General features: G+C 37.8%; 1 protein-coding gene across 2 annotated transcripts in view; it reads right to left on the minus strand.

Annotated features, from left to right (window-relative positions):
- POU6F2 (POU class 6 homeobox 2) overlaps window positions 1-20,089 on the minus strand; it is a 467,650-nt gene extending 447,561 nt beyond the window's left edge. For both annotated transcript variants that reach the window (XM_087435729.1, XM_087435666.1), the window contains exon 1: window positions 19,985-20,089. In XM_087435729.1, coding sequence (XP_087291855.1) covers window positions 19,985-20,089 — 105 coding nt within the window. The remainder of the gene's footprint in view (window positions 1-19,984) is intronic.
- Between the last annotated feature and the right edge of the window lie 233 nt (window positions 20,090-20,322).

Here is a 20,322-nt window from a genome sequence, read left to right on the forward strand (position 1 = left end):
CTAACACCCATTTCTGGGCTTTCCACTGTTAGGTCTTTAAGCTTAATATGTTGGTCTACCCTGTCTTCCCTTGTCCTCTTCCCACTCACCCTTAAAACAACTAACATAATTAACGCCAAAAAATGTTTACTGCTTACATTTTCTAACATTCTCCTTGCATTAAAAATACTTTACAGAGCATGTCTATGCTTATTTATACATGTTCAGATTTCCTAATGGCTCACTATGTATCCCATGAAATCTCAATAAATATCAAAATATACCTATGTCTAGCTATAGGTATGCTTTTTAAAAATAAGACATATTATATATCATGTAAACTCCCTTTCTCATTGGGAGCTTGCTGCAACCCCATCTTTCTGAGTTGTTAAAATTCACTCTAGCACACCTTAAACACTTAAGACAGCTCAAGCTAGAACATACCTGATACGGAACATGGGAGAAGATTCCCTCCCCCACTCCTAAGCTCAGGAAGTTTCAGGGTCTAGGTGATGTCACAGGTAATTTACTAACTGGAATGAGTAACAGAGCAATGCATAACTGCATACATTGTTCACGCGATTGTTTGGGGGTGCTGGTAACGGTGAGGGAGAGGGAAGGAAGGAAAGAGAAAAGACTTAACTATTATGAAAATGGTCAGAGAAAATAGGATATAAATTTAATTTTGCAAAGAACAACAGCTGTTTTGCCTATTTTTCTGTACTAACAAGATACTATGCTTAGGAACCAATTAGAGGTGGCCTAAGAGCTGTGACAAAAGTGCCCAGAGACTGGGGCTCACGTAGGCTTGGCCACTGACCTTGGTCAAATCAGTTCACCTCTCTGAGTAAAAAAGGGGTTTTCGTCAGTTAGACTTGATGACCCCGTTAGTCTTGATGACCCCTTTCCTCTAAAACTTCTGTAATTATAGTCATCCCTCAGTATTCGAGGGGGATTGGTTAGGAGCCCCACAGATACCAAAATCCGTGGACGCTCCAGGCTCTTAGTCAGCCCTCCATATTCATGGATGAGGAACCCACAGATACAGATGGCCAACTGTATATGAAATTCATTCTTCTGCAGAGGAGGACCTTGTCATATCTGTTCACAGATATCCACACCTGCTGTCTGTGCTGTAACAGCTGGGACCTTGCATCCTTGGGGCCTAGAAATTTGCCTAACAAATGCCCAATGAACACTTGTTGAATGAAGGGATTGTTTTCACTATCTGCAATACATTTGTGTTCAGTGGGTCTAGGTTCAAAGCTGTGTGCTTAGTGATGGCACCAAAGGGATATATAGAGCATAACACTTGACAGGTTATCATTAAGGGGAAATAGAACACAGGTTTACAATAACCCTCTCACAAAGCAGAACATGAATGCCAAAAAGAGGCACAGCATGCTCTCAGGGTTCAGATGAGGTCAGACTGGTTCAGGTGGATGGGTAGAGTCTTCCTGGAGGAGCTGTTGCTTCAGAAGGATGGACAGGATTTAAGTCAACAGAAATAGAGGTGGAAATTCAAAAGTCTGGAGGAAAGAAACTACAGATGTCTGAGAACAGTGAGTAGTCTAGTTGGTCTAGACTAGAGCTTAGAGTCTGAATGGGAGGAGTGAAGGAACATAATAAACGTGGGAAAGATCGGGTGGGTACTCCATAACCACATCACAGAGTCTTTGAACCACTGAAGGTTTCAGAACAGGGAGGAGTACACTCAGAGCTGTGTCTTAAGGAAATTATCCAAGATCTGATTCAGTAGTGGATTTTATGCCCTCTAGTTTTCACCGAGGCACCAGGGGCCACCAGAGGGGACAAAGTCAACACAGAGCAGGTGGGAATCTGGGTTCCTCCTCCAACTTCAATCAGAGCCCCACTGCCTTGTCTGCTCTACAATTGGGGCTTTTATGTAAAATTTGTTTGAAAGTAAAAGTGTTTGAAGGTAACTTATGTACAGGAAACATGGGAACAGCAGGACTAGAAGGGGGTCAGTTCAATAGTCCAGGTGAGAGGAACAAAAGTCTATAAGGCAGAGTGGAAGCAAGAATGGAGGAGATTCTCAACCCAGGTAGATTCCATGAGCTCTGTCCATTCATTAAACATGGCAGGCAAGGATGAGGGAGGAGCCCAGACGACTGAAGTTCCACGCTTAGGTGACTGGAAGGCTGTGACATCCTCTGCAGAAATAAACAAGTCAAGAAGTGTAAATTACAGAGTCATACTGCCTGAGTTGGAATACCAACTCTGCCACTTACTTGTGCTGAGATAGATATGCATGCAAAGCCTGAGAATGCTGTCTGGCTCATAGTACGAGTTCAATAAGTGCAAATCATTATTCTTTTAGGCAGAATGGGTTTGTAGGAAAGATGTCTTTAGGCTCCAACATGATGCTTGTGAGAGGAAAGCCAAGTATCTGGTAGACACAGAAAAAAACGTGGTCAGGGCTGGAAACGGATTAGAGAATAGATCTGTAGAGAAATGATAGTGAACATTATTGAAGTTGATGGGAATGTAGAAGAGAATCCAGGCTTAAACCCTGGGGATGCCTAGTCTGTTCTAGAGAAGAAAGAAGCAGCAGCAAGTGAAATAGTAGAATGTAAGAAAACTAGGAGTAGAAGGTTGGGGTCAAGATAGCCAAGCCACTAAGAAGCTTCAGGAAGTGTGGTCAGCACTGTCACGCACAAAACGCAGTGGTGGAGGAGCCCTTCCAGCTCTCCTACAAGGAAATTCGCATACGGAGGGAGCCAGAGTGCGTGGGAGGCACAGGAAGAGGTGAACGGACGATAATCATAACAATAGCGAATGCACAGTAGTGTTTTCTGTGTGCCAGGCACTGTGCTTCATTCTTTATACAACTTGTCATATTTAATCCTCACAGCAACCCTCTGAGGTGGCCATTTTTATCAATCTCACTTCACTGTTCAAGAAACTGAGGCACAGAGAGGCCAAGTAAGTTGCCCAAGGTTTATAAAAGCAAGGCATAAAAGGTGATGGCCTGATATTCCAAGACTAGTTCTGATCTTCTAGCCCTCTCTATTAACCACTTAGCAATATTGCCTTGAGGACGCGGGAGAAACAAATGCTAGATAGACAGCCCAGTGAAAGAGACAAGTTTCAGAGGTGAAATTCTTGGAAGTCAGTTTCTTTAACAATATTGTAATATTTGAGTATCAAAAAATCACTTGAGGTCTAGTGTCATCGATTTTCTAATTAAATTGTCCGGTTTGTATAGTTCTAACAGTAGCTCAAGACACAGAACAAGCAGATATTCATGAAATCTCAAGGAATCTCTAGGAAGCAACTCAGTATTTTTGATCCCTTTTAAACACAAGTAATTGAGGCATAAAGGCATCAAGATGCTACACAATGAGCAACAGAGAAGGAGCCTCAGGAAGTAAGCACAGGGCTTCGGATTCTGTGGCTCATATAATATAATGTCTGCTAGCTCACTGCTTTCCAGGGATTTCCTCTGGGGAATCCCTTTGAGGAGCTTCATAAGAGGATCTGGATAGGTCAGCCTGGCAGTGGGGGACTGTCAGGAGTCAGGAACTGGGAGAGATGGTGCCAGATCGTGGAGAGTTTAAACTTTGCCTCACTATGAGGTAGTGAGACCATGGCAGGAGAGGAGCCTGAGCAGGGAAGTGACAGGATCAAAAAGGCAGGTGGTGAGGTTTTATCTGGGGATTGAGGTTGGCATGAATTGGAATGCGGATTGAAGGAACAGGGAGCAGAGTATAGGCCTGAAGTGAGGAGGGGGAGTGGACGCGGTAGAGAAAATTGAGCAGCAGGGAAAAGACAGGGTTAACTTGTTTCTCTAACTGCACGATCATCTTTATCCAGAGGGCCACTGACTAGCACCTCACACTCCGGCCTGACCCGAGCTCTGTTTGACAACCCCATCACGGGCACTATAAATAGCACTCAGGTATATCAGCCTCCTAGTCCTGCTCTGTCCCTGTGCGTTTCATAATCAGACAGCCACCTTGTTTCTGTGTCCGAACCCTCCCTCTGCATCTTGGTCCTGGTAACTGCATCTTCCTTGCTGAATTATCTTTCCCCTCCTCCTCTGCGACCTGCAGAATTCATTCTCCTTTTCCTTGTTCCCTCCTATCCCCTTACCTCTCCTGGAACCTGCTGGGTGCCAGTCATTACACCCCCACCACACCAGACCTCTATTTGTGGACCCTCCACCTCTCCTGTCTGGCTTTTTCTATTTCCAGGTTGTTGTTCCACCAGCCTCATCCACGGAGCATTCCTGCAACTTGTAGTTCCCATACTTTTTTTTTTAAGCTTTTTTTTTTTTGAGGAAGATTGGCCCTGAGCTAACATCTGTTGCCAACCTTCCTCCTTTTTTCCTTTTTTTCTCCCCAAAGCCCCAGCAGATAGTTGTATGTCATAGTTGTTCATCCTTCTAGTTGCTCTTTGTGGGACGCCACCTCAGCATGGCTTAGATGAGCTGTGTGTAGGTCCATGCCCAGGATCCGAACTAGCGAAACCCAGGCCGCTGAAGCAAAACACGTGAACTTAACTGCTACACCACCGGGCTGGCCCCACAGTTCCCATTCTTTTAGGAAGGAATGACATGATATTTATCCGAATCTCAGTTAATACAGGAAAATCGAGAATAACGAAGAAGAGTTGGCACTAACAAAATTGATCATTTTGCCTTTTTATTAGCCTCAGATGCTTTGAATTCTAGGTGAACAAAGACTTTGTTCAGCCAAGTAGGAAAATCACTTCTAGGAGAGACCAAAAAAAAGAATATTACCCAGAGCAGTAAAAGGTACTAAAGAATGAATGGAGTTAAATTCTGCCCCCAGAGGGAGAGCTCAGGCCCTGGGGCACACTTGGCCCCTCTTGTCTACCAAAAGGCCGGAAGCTCTGAAACAAGCACTTGAAGCACCAGACACTTCTTCTTCCCAAGAATTCTACATTGATGGGTCAAACGTGAAGTACCTGAAAGGTTTCACAGGCTTTGACCTCTTGTGAGAAGAAAAAACAATGGTTTCCTAGAAGGAAATTTGTTTTTTTATGCACTGTATGTATAAAAACATACAGTAAATACAGATATAAAAATTGTATGTTGCTCAGTCTCACTTCAGACACTAGACAGACTTCCCTTTAGGTTGCTTTGGAATCATAAACCCAAAGCTGCAACCCTGCAAAAATACCCATTTTGCCCTTAGACATTATCCCTGGCATTTTCATGTTTTTCTTTTTAGATACCATTTCATATTTTACAACATTACAGAATTCTGATTTGAAACTTGAAACTCATAACTGTTTTGCATGACATTCATTCCAATAAATTAAACCAATCAACACTTCATTTTTTACTGATCTAATCTAAAAATCTTCTCTTTTTCTTTCTAACTATGCCTATATTCTTTTTCCATCAACTTATTATGCAGAAGAGCAGTACTTGTTTCATTTAAATAAGAATATATATATTATAATCTTATATAGAAGAATATATTATATTCTTATATATAGTATGTAACATAATCTCTTCACCATTATGTTTAAAATTCAGTGGGAAAACCAAGAAAAAAATTAAATGTTAAATGTTCAGATATTACCATCTGCTTATCCCACAGAAATATAAAATATAAAACAGTTAATTAACATAACTTTACATATACATTATTCTGAGAAAGTTTTATTCAACAATCAACTAGAGTAGATCCTAAATTCATACCATTGTTTTCCAAATATCAAAATAATCTCTTGATTATATTTTTTATTTATTAACTTTTTCCAGTTTGTAAGTACACATGAAGCTGCCAACTTAACATGCTACTCTGTGGCCTTTTGTATCAAAAATTTTGAAACATGACTTGAATAATCCATTTCCCAGATTGTAGAAAGACGAAAATTATTCACAGTCAATTGATTTGTATTGCATAAAACATAGCTAAAGTGAGTAGTAACACAGTTTTTCCATCCAGAGTAATATTTTAAGGAATATGTTTTAGAGGTGGCAAAGTGTTAGAACAGATTTGTTTTCACCACTAAACAGATATAAGAATATTTTCATGAAATCCTTGAGAGGAGACTAAATAGAGCAAAGCCACCTCAAGGCTTAAAAACCACTTGAGAAGAGCAGTCTACTGAGATGTAAATTAGAAGAGTGACAGTTGTAATGAAGGAATCATTCCAAAGCAATTATTGAGTACCTGCTACATGCCAGGATATATCTCTAGAAAGACTTAGGAGTTGTTCTAAGGTAGGTAGGGGACAGGGGAGAGAGTAAGATGGTGAGTATAAACAGAAAAAGTTTGTACAGTCTAGCGACTCTTTCCACACTTTATTTCTAAGATGATTATGGGTCAATTTCACAGAAAGAAAGATGAAGGAAGGAAGGGAGGAAGGAAGGAGGTAGAAATAGGAAAATACAAAAATCCCAGAATCTTATTTTATTCAAATCCTTTTGTTTGAATTCTCAGTCTGACAAAGGCTTCAATAAGACATCGATATAGCCCATTTCGTCAAAAATAGGCTGAAAGGAATTGCCCAGAAAATGGGTGGTGGGAGGAGCTCTGATCCCTTGGCCTCATGTTTTCACATGAACGAACTTTTCAGCCACAAGAGGAGAAATTCTGTATCACATTGGTGAGTGACAAGAGTCTGATATCCATGGTCTTCCACTTCCATGCAGGAATTTGATCTTTTCCCTCTTTGCCCCACTCCCAGTAGGAGGCAGAAATCCTGGGTAAAGGGGTTTCTTCATCAGACCCAAACTTTCCTTTGGTACGCTGTCCCAAGATCAAAATGTAGGGACACGAGAAATTAGCAAGCCATCTGGCTGCAGGTGTGAAACCACATTCTTCAAGGAGCTCTGTAAGCAATAAAGTGAAAATAAACTCAGGAATTAAAGAAAAGAACTTATTTATTGCCCCTTGAAACCCCAAAAGAATAAAAGAAATGAGTGCATGAGGCGCCTATTTATTTTTTAATATAGAATCATAATTTTTTGAAACAAATAATGGCTACTAGATCAGCAATACACTTTTCTGTTCATTTACTCATAAATATAATTTGAACCCTGTGTTGGGATGTGGTATTAACTTCATGCACTGACTTGAACTAAATAATCAGGAGGCAACATGATCCCTAGCCTCCAATGTTTCCTTTTAAATTCTATTTCTAACAAAGATTTGGGCCAGCTGGAAAGAAACAAAACCATCAAGAAATATTGAAGAAAGAGATGTGTGAATAGATAAGAAAACCTTCAAAATCTTAAGGCACAAAATCTTCAACTTATATCGTTGTCTACCTTCTTAAATTCTAGCGTACACACCTCACTTTTACTCCCTCTCAACAAGCTCAACCCAATTCCCCACAGTGCTGGGCTCTTAGAGGAGTTGCTATCAAGACTCAGCTCATCTGTCTGAACAATGATGGTGTCTCCCCACTTTGACTCAGAGGGGCCATTGAGAGGAGGGGTACAGGTGTGGAAAAGTGGTGCGCCACGATGTAAGATATATGATACTGCAGTGGATTACAAGCTCCAGGCAAAAACACTGCCTGTACCAAGTGTTATGTTCACATCTGATGTTCCAAAGCAGTAAGCACTTTGTTGAAGATCATAGTGATTCATTTCACCAAATCATCATATTGTTTCCTATTCATGAGTTCTGACATAACGGAATTACATGTAAAAGTTAAAGAGATATTTGAGAGTAAACTCTACTTGGTCCTACATCCATAACACACAAATGCAAACGAAGTTAATAATTTGTGAAAATTTCAAACTACTAAGTAGAGAAGAGTTTCTCTTTTTCAGCCCCATGACTGCCCCCAGGGCCACAAATGTTGAAAATGCCACTCGACAGGAAGAAGTTTAGTTGAAAATAGTTAAGTGGGATAAAGGATACCCTTTATTTACTTCAATTTCAAAAATATGGGATTGAAATAGGAGAAATGCCACAATATTATTTAAAAGTTTTCCAAAATTTGAGTTAAGAAATATCTCCTTGGTAGAATCACCAATTTGCCATCACCATAACCCTTAATCACGACAAGGTAATTAGTTCATAAAAATTAGTTTAGATGTGCCAGTGCACATTTGGCTGGAATTTAGTTGAGTTTTTATGAAGAATGAAGAGAGAAAGCAAGCTCATCTTGAAAATTTAACGCTCTGATTTCAAATTGAGGCAAGAATGTTAATCAGTTAAGATAGGTAGATAGTTGATAGAATGTTAATCAGTTAATAGATAAAAGATAGACAAAAGAGTTTCTGTAGTTATTAATCTCAAATAGTGAGAACTATTTTAAAAAATAAATTTGGTTTATATTTTATATATTATATATTATAAAATATAAACAATTTATATATTATATATTACATGTTTTTTATATATATTATAAAATGTAAACATGTTTTCAAAGCTTCTCTGAAATTGTCTGTGGGAATTTCATTCCTCATACACACAGAACAGTGCCTACTGGCCGCACTGTTTAAGACCTGTTGTGTCTGAAGGCTTACCTCATGGAGTCCTAGGAAATCGAGGCCGGCGTGACTCCTCGTCTAGCTATGAGCAGCTCTTTCTGTGGAAGCCTACAGAGAGCACCAATCTGCTCTCCCATCCTTCCACTCACCATCCATTCTATTGTTTTATATTTTATAAAAGCATCATTTTCCAGACCACCACACAGAGCCCAATTATAACAGGTAATGACGGCAACAACAAAATTCTTACATAGAAAATGAATGAGTCGTGGATTCTTAGGAAAAGGAAGAGGAAGAGGAGGAAAAAGAGAGAGAGAGGAAGAAAGAGGAGGAGGAGCAAAGAGAAAGAGAGGAAGAAGGAGGAGGAGGAGGAGGGCAGGGAGGAGAGAGCGGAGACACAAGAGACATTTCTGTAATAAAATCTGCCTTCATCAAGAGATAGTACTAAGAATCATAGTTTCCACAGGTCATGTTTAAGGCCATGTTTCAATTCTGTGATTTTGCGTATTATTGAGGATTTACACCCTGGCCTCCAATATCCTTAGGTCACAGTCCAGCTTTGCCACTTCCCATCCATGTGACCTTGCGCCCCTTCCTCAGTCACCTAATTAGTACAATGGAAATAATAACAGTACCTCCCCCACAGAGCTGTCGTGAGGATTAAACGGTGCTCGTAAAGTGCTTAGCACCTAGGAAGTGCTTACTAATTGGCAGATTGTTAATAGTGTTATTTTTAAGACGACTAAATATCTAGCCCTTTTCTGGATGAAAAATGTTATTAAACATTATCTCCAATATTCAACAAAACCTACAAGAATCCCACTGAACACACACACACACACACACAAAGTGAATGCCAGACTAAATTCTCTCTGTTCTTCTGCTGTGGATTTATGATTGTGTGTTGGAGGAGCGGGGGGAAGGGTTACACCGTTTAATCTTCATTGCCTCATTTTTTATCATTTAAAATAACATTCATTCAATTTAAGAGGCACTGTAAGAGTGCATTAGAATCACCTGTAAAGCTTTTCAAAAATACCAATACCCAGGAGCGGCCCAGTGGCATAGTTGTTAAGTTCGCACAGTCTGCTGCAGCAGCCCTGGGGTTCGCAGGACTGGATCCTGGGCGAGGACCTACACACGGCGCATTAAGCCATGCTGTGGCAGTGTCCCATATACAAAATAAAGGAAGATCGGCAACAGATGTTAGCTCAGGGCCAATCTTCCTCACACACACACGAAAAAACAATACCCAGACCCTACCTAGATAAATTGAATCAGAATTTCTGGGGATGCGTCCTGTATATCAGTAGATTTTCAAAGGTTGCCTCAAGTGGTTCTAAAAGGCAGCCAAAGTTAAGAATTGGTGTAGAGAAAAACAGTGAACCCTTAGAAGGAATGTCTGGGTTCAAACCTCACTTCTACTTACTAGCAATATAGCTATAAATAAGACCTCTCTGAGCCAGTTTCCACTTCCACAGATGGGAATGAGGATTTGTACCTACTTCTCAGAGTTTCTGGTTTCAAATGAGAGCATTAACATCCAAGATATGCTATGCAATTTATTCTTGAGAGCCTGTTTTGAGTTTCAGGTGAGAGAGCCAGCTACTTTTAAACCTATAAATCAAGCATTATCATTTTCTATCCAGGTTACTTGCCCTGGCATGTGTAGGGAAAAACAGAGAAGGAGAAAGCATACTTCCACCCAAGGGCAGTTCCATGGAACCCATTCTGGGAATCTGTACAATGAAAGATGTCACAGTCAGCTCACACTTCCATCTCTGATACAAATTACCACCCTTTCACTTTCTTCTTAGTATGTGTGAAGTGATGTGGTTAGGATGGATATCCTAAAAGAAATGAAAAACGTAACTTTTTACTTACTCTTAAATATTTAAGTAGTATATATTTTGTCTACCTTACTAAAACCCTAAATTAAATGAATTCAAAAGCTATGCCTGATTAGTTTTGATTAAGCCCTTCTCCTGACTGCGTTATTCAACCTCTGAATCGTGGTTGAAGAATTGGTCTGACAATATGAAATATAGAAAACAGGAATTTAACTGACATTAATTACCATGAATTTCTTCTGGTCTCTTTTTCACTAATCTAGGTATACTAACTGAATTATGCATTGGAAACATATATCTCTGTCAATTATCTTAATAAATAGCATTGAGGCCCACAAAAGAAAATAAGTTATGCATTTTGTTCAGCTGAGTTGGTGGCTTGGAACAAATATAGAGGTTTTAAAGCCATAATGTATCTGATTGAGATCTTTATATCATTATCTCTTATTCTTACCTCTTTGCTACTAAATACAATATTGTGATCTTTATTGCTGTTTTAATTGGTTTGAATGTTCAATATATAAACGATAAATATCTATTCTTGTGGCATAAAGCTATCCTTCACTTTTAACATTACACCTCACCTTCTCTTAAGAAACACTACCTATGAGTCCTTTTGGTAAAGCAAACTCCATTTGGAAGGTTCTGGAAATTTTTATGCTAAGAGAAATGAAACATCTCTACTTGTCTCATTGCAGAAACTTATTTTTAAAAAGCTAGATGTTCATCAGGAGAGAATTGGTTAAACAAATTATTATATATCCATGAAAGGGAATACTACAGAGAAATATGCAGATCTATTTGTAGTGATATGAGATGTTCAAGATACGTTTTTAAAATGTAAAAGTCAGTTGCAGAATTCTATGTATAGTATGGATCTATTTGGGTTGTATAAAGATTTTCTATGTTTATACATACACAGAAAATTTCTGGAAGGATATGTAAGCAACCATTGACGATGGTTATTTGTGGAAAGTGGAATGATGGGGTACTTTACTTTTCACTTTATACTCTCCTGTGTTGTTAAAATTGTTTGTCATGAGCATGCGTTACTTTTATAATTTGTTTAATAAAAAATTTAAAAAGACTCATAAGATTCCACTATGTAACTTGCCTCAATCATATGCATATAAGAATTGTGTTCATGTTCTGTAGATTTTACTCAGATGCTCCACTCTCTGGCTGAACTAGCTGTTTAAGTTCTACTTGATAGATAATGGTAGAAAGAGAAAAAACAATCCCAGTTGATACGTTTCAGCACTTGTAGAAAGTAGCTATAAAATGGAAGTACAAGGCAAAACCAAGTGCCCTAGTTTTGGGAAGGAAATAACTACAATAACTATCCCTTTGCAGTATAGTGATCAACTATGTACTCACATTTCTACAATAATCTTGATCTCTAGAAGTTGCAAAGTATTTTTCCATTCTCGTGATCAACTATCTGGAGAGGAGGAGTATTTTATGTAAACACCTACCATAATTTTTTCGTGTATTAAAACTGAAAACAGAGTTAAAATATTTTTAGAGGATTAGAGGTTAAATAATCAATTTTTCCTAAAATGTCTAGGGTGTGAGTGTGTGTGTTTTAACCAATTAGAATGCCTCATTTTCATTTTCACTCTAAATTCTTTGGTCCCTGGAAATCTCGACATAGGTTTGTTGACAAATGGAAAAAGTTTTCAAAAAGAAAGAACTTTAGTTCCTGAATTTAGTAGTAACATTTTGCCAAGAAACAAAGTATGATTGTCTTGGATTTGGGCAATAGTTATCCTTTGTTCCCAGAAACCTTTTTGAATATTACTACAAACACCTTTTATATTAGCAACATTAGAAATACACCAAGAAATACACCTGGGAATGTGTAAAAACTCCCTCTGTTAAAGAAAGATTTGAAACAGAGAAAATGAATACAGCAGTAATCTACTTTTCAGACCCTTGAACACTCTCTACTGATAGGAACAGTGAGAAATTTTCAAATTTGGGGTTCTTACATCACAGCCAAATTTCCACAAAATCTCTTCTTTTCCCAAATTCTGACCTGGGGCATTTCATCCCACAGTCATCATTTCTGCCTACCATTCAACCAGCATCTTGTCAAATCTGGCTGCAAGATTAAGTTTCCTGATTCAGAATTCAATATTGTAACCCTAAGGATATAAGATCCAAGCTGGAACATTCTCTTAAAAAAAAAAAAATGGATAAAATTGTTTCAGCCCAGAGCCCACAGTTTGCCCTGACCATGATGATGAATCATGGGGACTGACACTGAGTGAAATGAGCCTGATGTTCTCGGCTTTATTCGTGCACATTAAGCAGCATCTTACATTTGTCCCAACTCTCAACCTTTCCTCCAAAAGGTTGAAAGATCTTTGTTTTCTAGTGTTATTTAAGACTTACAAAATTCACTAGCTCTGTCTGAAGCAAGTTGCGCCTGCTCAACTCTCAACCTTTCCTCCAAAAGGTTGGAAGATCCTTGTTTTCTAGTGTTATTTAAGACTTACAAAATTCACTAGCTCTGTCTGAAGCAAGTTGCGCCTGCTGTAGCCTAGCCTGATGTACCTTGCTGCACGTTCTCCAGTGCTGGCCTCAATTTTGGAGGAATACAACCAAAGATCTAAGAAATATCTACCTCTTTTTTTCATATGTCTTCAATATCAATTAGGGTTTCTGGCATCCATGCTTCTGTGTTGGTGCAATATTTGTCTCACACTCTCAACAATAAAGTATTTCATTTTTTAAAAGACTCTGTACACAAATTCTGCATTGAAAACTCAGCTCTCTATACACGATACACTTCGTTCTTCTAAAGAGGAGGTTATCTGAGTTCTTCGGAGCAATGCTAAAATCACCAGTTAATAGGTATTTAATTTTTTTAAGTAGATCTTTTTCTTAAAGCTTTTACGTGTGAGAGAGAGATGTTTTCTTTTTAAAATAGTTTCTAATCATGAAAATCAAAGCCATAAAATATGCAAACAGAGTCAGCATCATATTAACTACCAGAAATATCTGTTTTAATAAGGCTGCTATTCCACAGCACCCAAGCACTGGTTAAATTCTTGTAAAAAGCTCCAGAAATAAAGCGTTCCTTAATTTTGAAATTCGTGTTCCATGGCACAAGCATGAAGCTTTTGTTTCTTTTGGCTTTGTTTTTTAATTGTATTTGAACAGTCCTAAAGCACAGTTTCCCTGCTTATTTCTGTGCTCTAAAACCGCTAGGTGAGATGAAGTAAGGGTACAAAATAACTTAACAGAAAGACTAACTACAGAGGCAAGTGTGTTGGTGAGTTTTCTGCTTCGTTTCGCTTCAGGTCTGTCTCTTTCCAGTGCCCTTTGCTGCCTGGGCAGCCCACAGGATTCACTTTTCACTTACTACTCCTCACACTGACTCTGGATCACAGTGGAAAAGAGAAGGAAAGCTGATGGAGAAATGACAGTGAAGGAAGACAACAAAATACCAGAGCAATGCGTTTGAATAACTATTTTCTTTTCATTCAAGGTGTCAACACATTTATTTTCATCTTTGACCTTAGGAGGTGGGGGCCGGAAACTGTACGGGAATCTCTTCCCCCTGGAATAATCCACTCCCTGGGGGGAAAAAAAACTGAAAATAGGTGAAATCTAGAATATTCTGTTGATCCTAAATTTTTTTTCTTGTTCTTGTGGTTAGAAAAATGCTGCTGAAGGAAACAGGGTTGTAGTTCACCCAGAATCAGTACCAAGAATCAACAGCTAATCTCTGTCCTTTGGAGAAAGAGTCCTTCACATCATGGGGGTTTTAAAACTAGTGATAAAACAAAAAGCTATTTTCTGAAACCAGCCAACTTGAAAAACAGAATGTTTTAAAACCTAGAGAGTTGCCTTTAATACAAATAATCAGAAATGTTTTCAATTATTTTGCTGCTACTTACATACAGTGGTTTTATATTTAGGAGAAGTGTCAGCCCTGAAATAACAATAATATGGTCATCCGTAGCTGGGGAAAAAAAATAACACAAGCATAGGGCAAACCAGGAAGGAATTTATCAAATAAAAACTAGGCAATGTTCACCATAATTGGTTCACACTGCAGAACTGGGAAGAACAAGAAAATAATAGATAGAAAAATGAATCTTACTGAAATGTTAGTCTCCCATAACCCCTTCTTCAATCTAAGAATCAGAAGAAATGTGTAAAAAGCAAAATTGGTACAGATTTTGATTACAATTTTGGACCATCTCAAGACAATATGGATCAACAGAGTAACCGACATGTGATCCCAGAACAAGGCTTGAGTCAGTAATTTATTTTATTGGACACACACTTCATCTACCGGAAAAAAAAAAAAAAAAAAAAGGAAGGGGGAAAAAGAAGAACATAAACATAAATATATAAATGCAGATTTGAAATTATATTTAGAGCGGCCATTATCTATCTCCCAAGTAAAAGTTTGGCCACAAAATAGAAATTAACTTAAAAGTTGTGTAATTTGGATTTTCTTTTAGTGTTCAAATTTTGGTCAGTATTTATCATTTTGCACATTGTTTCTTCAGGTCTGATCCTTTTTTATTTCCATTTTATTTCACAATTTTACTTTCTACTTAATAAGTATTTTAAAAAGCAACAGTTTATACAATATCACAGTGCAAGTGAAAAGTGGAGTTTTTCAATATTTGAGGACATGTTAGTTAAATTCTAATTTTGGTAAACAGTAAAGATGAAAAGACAGAGATGTTTAAACCATTTGATAAAATGCAGTTTACATAGCAAGAAAAGTCAAGGAAGGAGAACTTCTTTCACTGACCTCTAGAACAAGTACTATAGATTGTACATATAGGAAACATATTACATGCGAACTTTCTTTCATAATCATTCATATTTTAAGTGTCACAGCAACCTCTCTCCATATTCTAGAGATAGGAATCCAAAAGCTTTAAATTCTTAAGCGTTGAAATGATACTTGAATAGTATATAGAGTTTCATTAACTGACCTTAGAAATAGAAAAGAAAATTTGGTTTCAAGACCAGATTTCATGTGCTAGTTGTTTAGTATTATTATTAACATTATGGTATAGTATTATTATTATAGAGATAAATTTTACTTTAATGGACAAATTTGGCTTTACGATTTAAACACCCGCTCAGGTAACATATTGAACTTCAATTTAAAAATATTTTAAAGGTAATAAAAATTGAGTTCATCTGATAGAATATAAAAAGCTAGTATCAACTTTCCTCTAATGATAAGTGGAGTATTGAGTGAAGCATTTAGGGTCAATTAGAAACACATAGCACAAATTCAATTTTGATGAGTCCTGCACTTACAAAAAGAATACTAGCACCATTTTGTATTCAGAAAGAATAATCTCCAATTAATTTGTGTTTTTCTAGTATACTATCTACCTATAATACCCTGAAAAAAAGTATTCTCAATTAAATGCAAACAACAATAAATTCACATCCTCAAAATATATAAATTTGTTAAAGCAATATGTCAATTTCAAAAAAAAGGGCATTCACACCTACAAAAGTGACTTTCTAGAGTATACAAAAGTTATGCTTGGCACGTGTAAAACAGGGTTAGGTTAGCCCCCAAGTTTAATTTTTATATAAAGGGCATGAAAATCAGTCTAAATGGACTGAGAACAATCTGCAAGTGTGTTATTTACACACTGCCGGGTCCCCTCTCCCTAATTTCACATCAGCTTGAGTATGTTCTAAGCAAGCACACTGTTCTTAAAGCCACAGTAAATACTTTCCGGAACAAGGAAGGGTATAAACAAACTCACATATAAAATTGTTTTAATACTAAAACAAAAAAATATTTTTGTGTTTTAAAATCTTCACATCATGAAACATGCACTGAGACACTGTTAACTAAGCCAAATGCACGGAGTTACCCGCACTCCCCTTCTGAGCCATCAGCACATGCACTGGGCATTGTCTCGGACAACTGCATTCGCTTCCTCATGGGCCACTTTCAAACACTTCAAATTTAAGTCTATCTTGAAAAAAGAGACCTATTTTACTGGTAAGGGAAATTGCAAAAGGTTTTGACTGCACTTCTAAAGCTGTTAAAGATGCTTCCTTCACTCTTCTACTAGTACCTTAGCACTAGTCAACTGGATGCGCACCCATGGGCCTTTTATCTGTGTCTCTCCCATTCCTAGCAAACTCTTAGATATGCCTGATAAATATTTTTATCTAATTTACCTCATCTGTTGTTTCTATTAACAACTAATTTAATATCCTCTGTTCTGTAATATTCGCAGCAGTCAGTCTACAGAAACATGCAGCCAGCCCGGACCCTCAGGCCTGCACATCAAGATGGCAGGCTGGCCAAGGGTCCTCTGGGGACAGCAGTGCTAGAAGGAGAGTTGGACACAGTGACCCGCCTGCACGAGATGAGGAAAAAAAGAAAACAGGAGGCCTGTAATACTGATGAGCTCATCTGTCGCTCACAGCTCGGGTCTGTCTGCAGAAGAGAAAAGCTGCAGTAAGCATTGAGTGACCACGAGAGGTGGAGATGCGAGCCCTCGTTTTTAAATGATACTCAAACCCACGGCTCAGAACCTGCTTAAGTGTTTAGTTTGACTCGATTTGAAAATTATCTGAAGGTAACAATCCATCCTGTGGTTCAAAGGCTTAGGAAGCTTGCTACAGATAACTATCAAAAGTCCGTTTGATTTCCCAAAACTGTATGAATGAACCAAGTTTGTTGATCTTGATATACTAGGCAGGGAGTTTATTCTTAGGTACTAGACTGCTTAATTGCTTGCTTGGGGGAGGGAAAATCCTGCGGGAAAGGTATATATGAGCAATACGTGCTCCAGGAAGCCAGTACACTCTCCCCAGCTGGATTATGGCCAGCAAGACAGAGAAGTCTACTCTTCCCTCCAGTGGAAGCAACTGGATATTTGATCCTAGAGATGAATGAAAAACACCTATAGATCACATTTCATGGGAATCTTTCCCTATTCTGAATGGAAAATATCATTGAAAACTGGTTATTTGCTCCTCCAACCCAAAGCCATTTAGGAGCAGATCTCAGAAAAGAAAAAAAAAGGACAAAAATTATTATTTCAATATGTATTTGAGAAGAAACACACACAAACATTTGCATCATCACTTGGGACTGATCACACCTGCTGAGTGGGTATAAGATGATATTGAAATCAAGAGCCGAAAAATAAACCATCTCTTTCTGGTATGAGTGACTGAAAAGCCATAAAAATTATTTTCACATTCTTGTCCTTATTGTTAGAAGTAGTTGTTTGAGTAAATATTCTTCTCTGTGCCATAACAATTAAAAGGAAATCATTTCAAATGTGTATGCCATCTTTCTTTGTATCTCTATGGATATGGGTTTCATTTAGGTTTTCTGACTTTTATGGTATGCTTAGGAGATAGCATGCTATTTTTCTTTCCTTTCGAATACTTCATGTTTCAGCTTCAAAAAAAATAAGGAATTTAGTCTGTACATTTTTAGTACAGAAAATTTTACAACCTTCAGAACAATTGCTTTTATAAATTATTTGCTTGACATAAGTATCTGAGTTTTTAAACAAATAATTTATGAGAAATGAAATCTTCAGAAAACATGCGGCTACTTTGACTCAACTATTTACAAAGTATTCATAACAAGTCATTAACATATATAGTTCCTGGACATGCTGAGGAGCCTTGAAAAATTGCTTAGAGTACACACAAAACACAGAGCTATGTAATAACAACAACCAATTTCAAATCCTGACAAATTAAAAGTTAAGCCTGGTGTCTGTGAAGCGTATACCAATTCCTTTCTTAAAGTGTATACTTGAACCTTATAGAAGTATATACCTTTGTCATTATTTCCAATAAACAATACTGAACAACAAATTAGAAGTATTTCTCCTGTTTTTTCACCAAGATTTCTTTTCGCAAGTAAGGGAAATATATACAAAAGGAAATCCTGTTTCTTATTTGGGACTGAAACACAGTAATTTTGCACAGTATTAAGGACACACTGTGACATATGGAAGAGAGAATATGCTGGCAACCTAAGAAAAGTTTTATTAAACAGGTCAAGACAGTTGTCAGGAGCTCAAGTTTTATTTATACACAAAAAGGTCATCTTTTTGAAGAGGTATTTATTTAATTCTATACGCCACAATTATTTTAGCTCTATTTCATACACCTACTTGCTCATCAGTGAACACTTACACCGAAATGGGTATTAACAGTACATAAAATCAGTCCTTACATATTTTCTCCTGACAAATATACGCCTGGAGACTTCACTTTATATATGCCTGTATAACAAAAACCAACTTGAAAGTTTTAAAAAATATTGTTCTGTTAAAATAGATATCTACTGCTTTTAAAATAGTGTGAGCCTGTGGAAACATAGTATTATATATCTGACATTTCCCATCTAAAATACATTATGAAGCATGCTGGTATTAATAAACCATGTGCTTTCAGAACCCTTAAGTGCTTTGCTATAATTTTGTTGAAAACAGAATAAGATGGCATATTTTCCACCATGCTATTAACATACACCGAACAAATTTTATGTCATCACCTTGCTAGCTTGTCTTGATTGGAAAGTATGCAAAAAAAAAAAACTTTTAGGAGTTCATCAATATTCGTAACCATATTCTGATTTATAAGTTAACAGTTCATAAGTAAGCAAGGTTAACTTAGAAAAATTTGGGTCAAAAATACATTACAAAAAAAAGAAAGAAACCACGTATATTCCCTTTTTCCTCACCCCACCCCCATCATAGTCAGAAAAATCGCCCTCCCTTTGCAGCAGGGCACTCTCATTCCTTTCACCACTTCAGTTATTCGGAGGCAAATGAAAACACAACGATCCTTTTCTCTTCTGATTCAGCTTACCACACAAACATTTAAACACAAACAGAAACGACCGATTTAACAAAAACCACCAAACAGAAAGAGCAAGACTCACTGACCCATTTGGAAGACAAAGACGACAGAAGAGGGAAGCTCTAAAAATCAGCTTGTGAGGCCTCTGAGAAATATTCTTCTGGCATTTCATCACAGCAGCCCCAGACCAGTTCACCTCCCTGGACACGGGGAGGAGGAACTAAATAGAGCTGTTTATTAAAGCTGTTGTGCTGGATTGCATTAGGAAGCGCAAGCAGACCACCTGGACCTTTCAGATTGTGGCAGTGTTTAATTTGCAGCCGGCCCCTCTGCAGCAGCCAAGACCACTACTACATTTACCAGGCTCAATCACACATTATCTGGGTTAGAAGTAAAGGCGCGTGTATTTATATATTTATATTTTCCATATAGAGAGGAAGAGAAAGAGAATACAGTTAAAATAAAAATATTGAACAGAAAAATTTTACCTACTACCCAGGAAACACAACACTTTATTCCCTTCTCACACTTTATTTCTTTCAGGGATCACAATCTCAACAGAAAATAAATTCTTAAAAATGGATTTTTTTAAACATTTAACCAAATTATAAATTACATTCGTTCTTCGATTTTTTTTGTTGTTGTTTTAGTTTTTATTGTTAAGCAGCACACTGAAGTTGGAAGCTCAGGTTTCCTGGCTAGATTAATGGGTGCCTTTTGCCTTCCACACTTTCAGCACTATGCTGGCAGGTAGCTGAAGATACAGATAGAAAGATGGTACTGTAAATATGAATTATGTGAATCATATGGTGAGACCCTTGTGGAAAAAAGGGGAGTTGAGAAATGGCTGACTCCATACCTGACCAATTACAGCTTGCATGGTCCCCGTGTCCTGCTGGGCTGAGAGATCGCAATCCATCATACGTTGTCTTTGAAAAGGAGAATGGGGGTTTCTGGCATGCATCTGTCAATCAACTTCTGCACTCACAACCATCACCAAAAGCAAGGGGAAAAAAAGTCAAGCTGCTCCACCAAATAGGATGAAACCGTCATGTGACCTCCGGCAGACACGCACACACACATTCACTACCTCCATAGAGCGTAAGAATTTTCTGTAGATATGAAATGACATTGACAAATACCCAATACCAAGTAAATAAAGTGAGACAAACAGCTATTCACCAAAGACAAAACATT

This window comes from Ceratotherium simum, chromosome 1 (genome assembly GCF_057802395.1).
Source record: "Ceratotherium simum simum isolate JZ-2026a chromosome 1, ASM5780239v1, whole genome shotgun sequence".
In the NCBI taxonomy this organism is placed as follows: domain Eukaryota; kingdom Metazoa; phylum Chordata; class Mammalia; order Perissodactyla; family Rhinocerotidae; genus Ceratotherium; species Ceratotherium simum.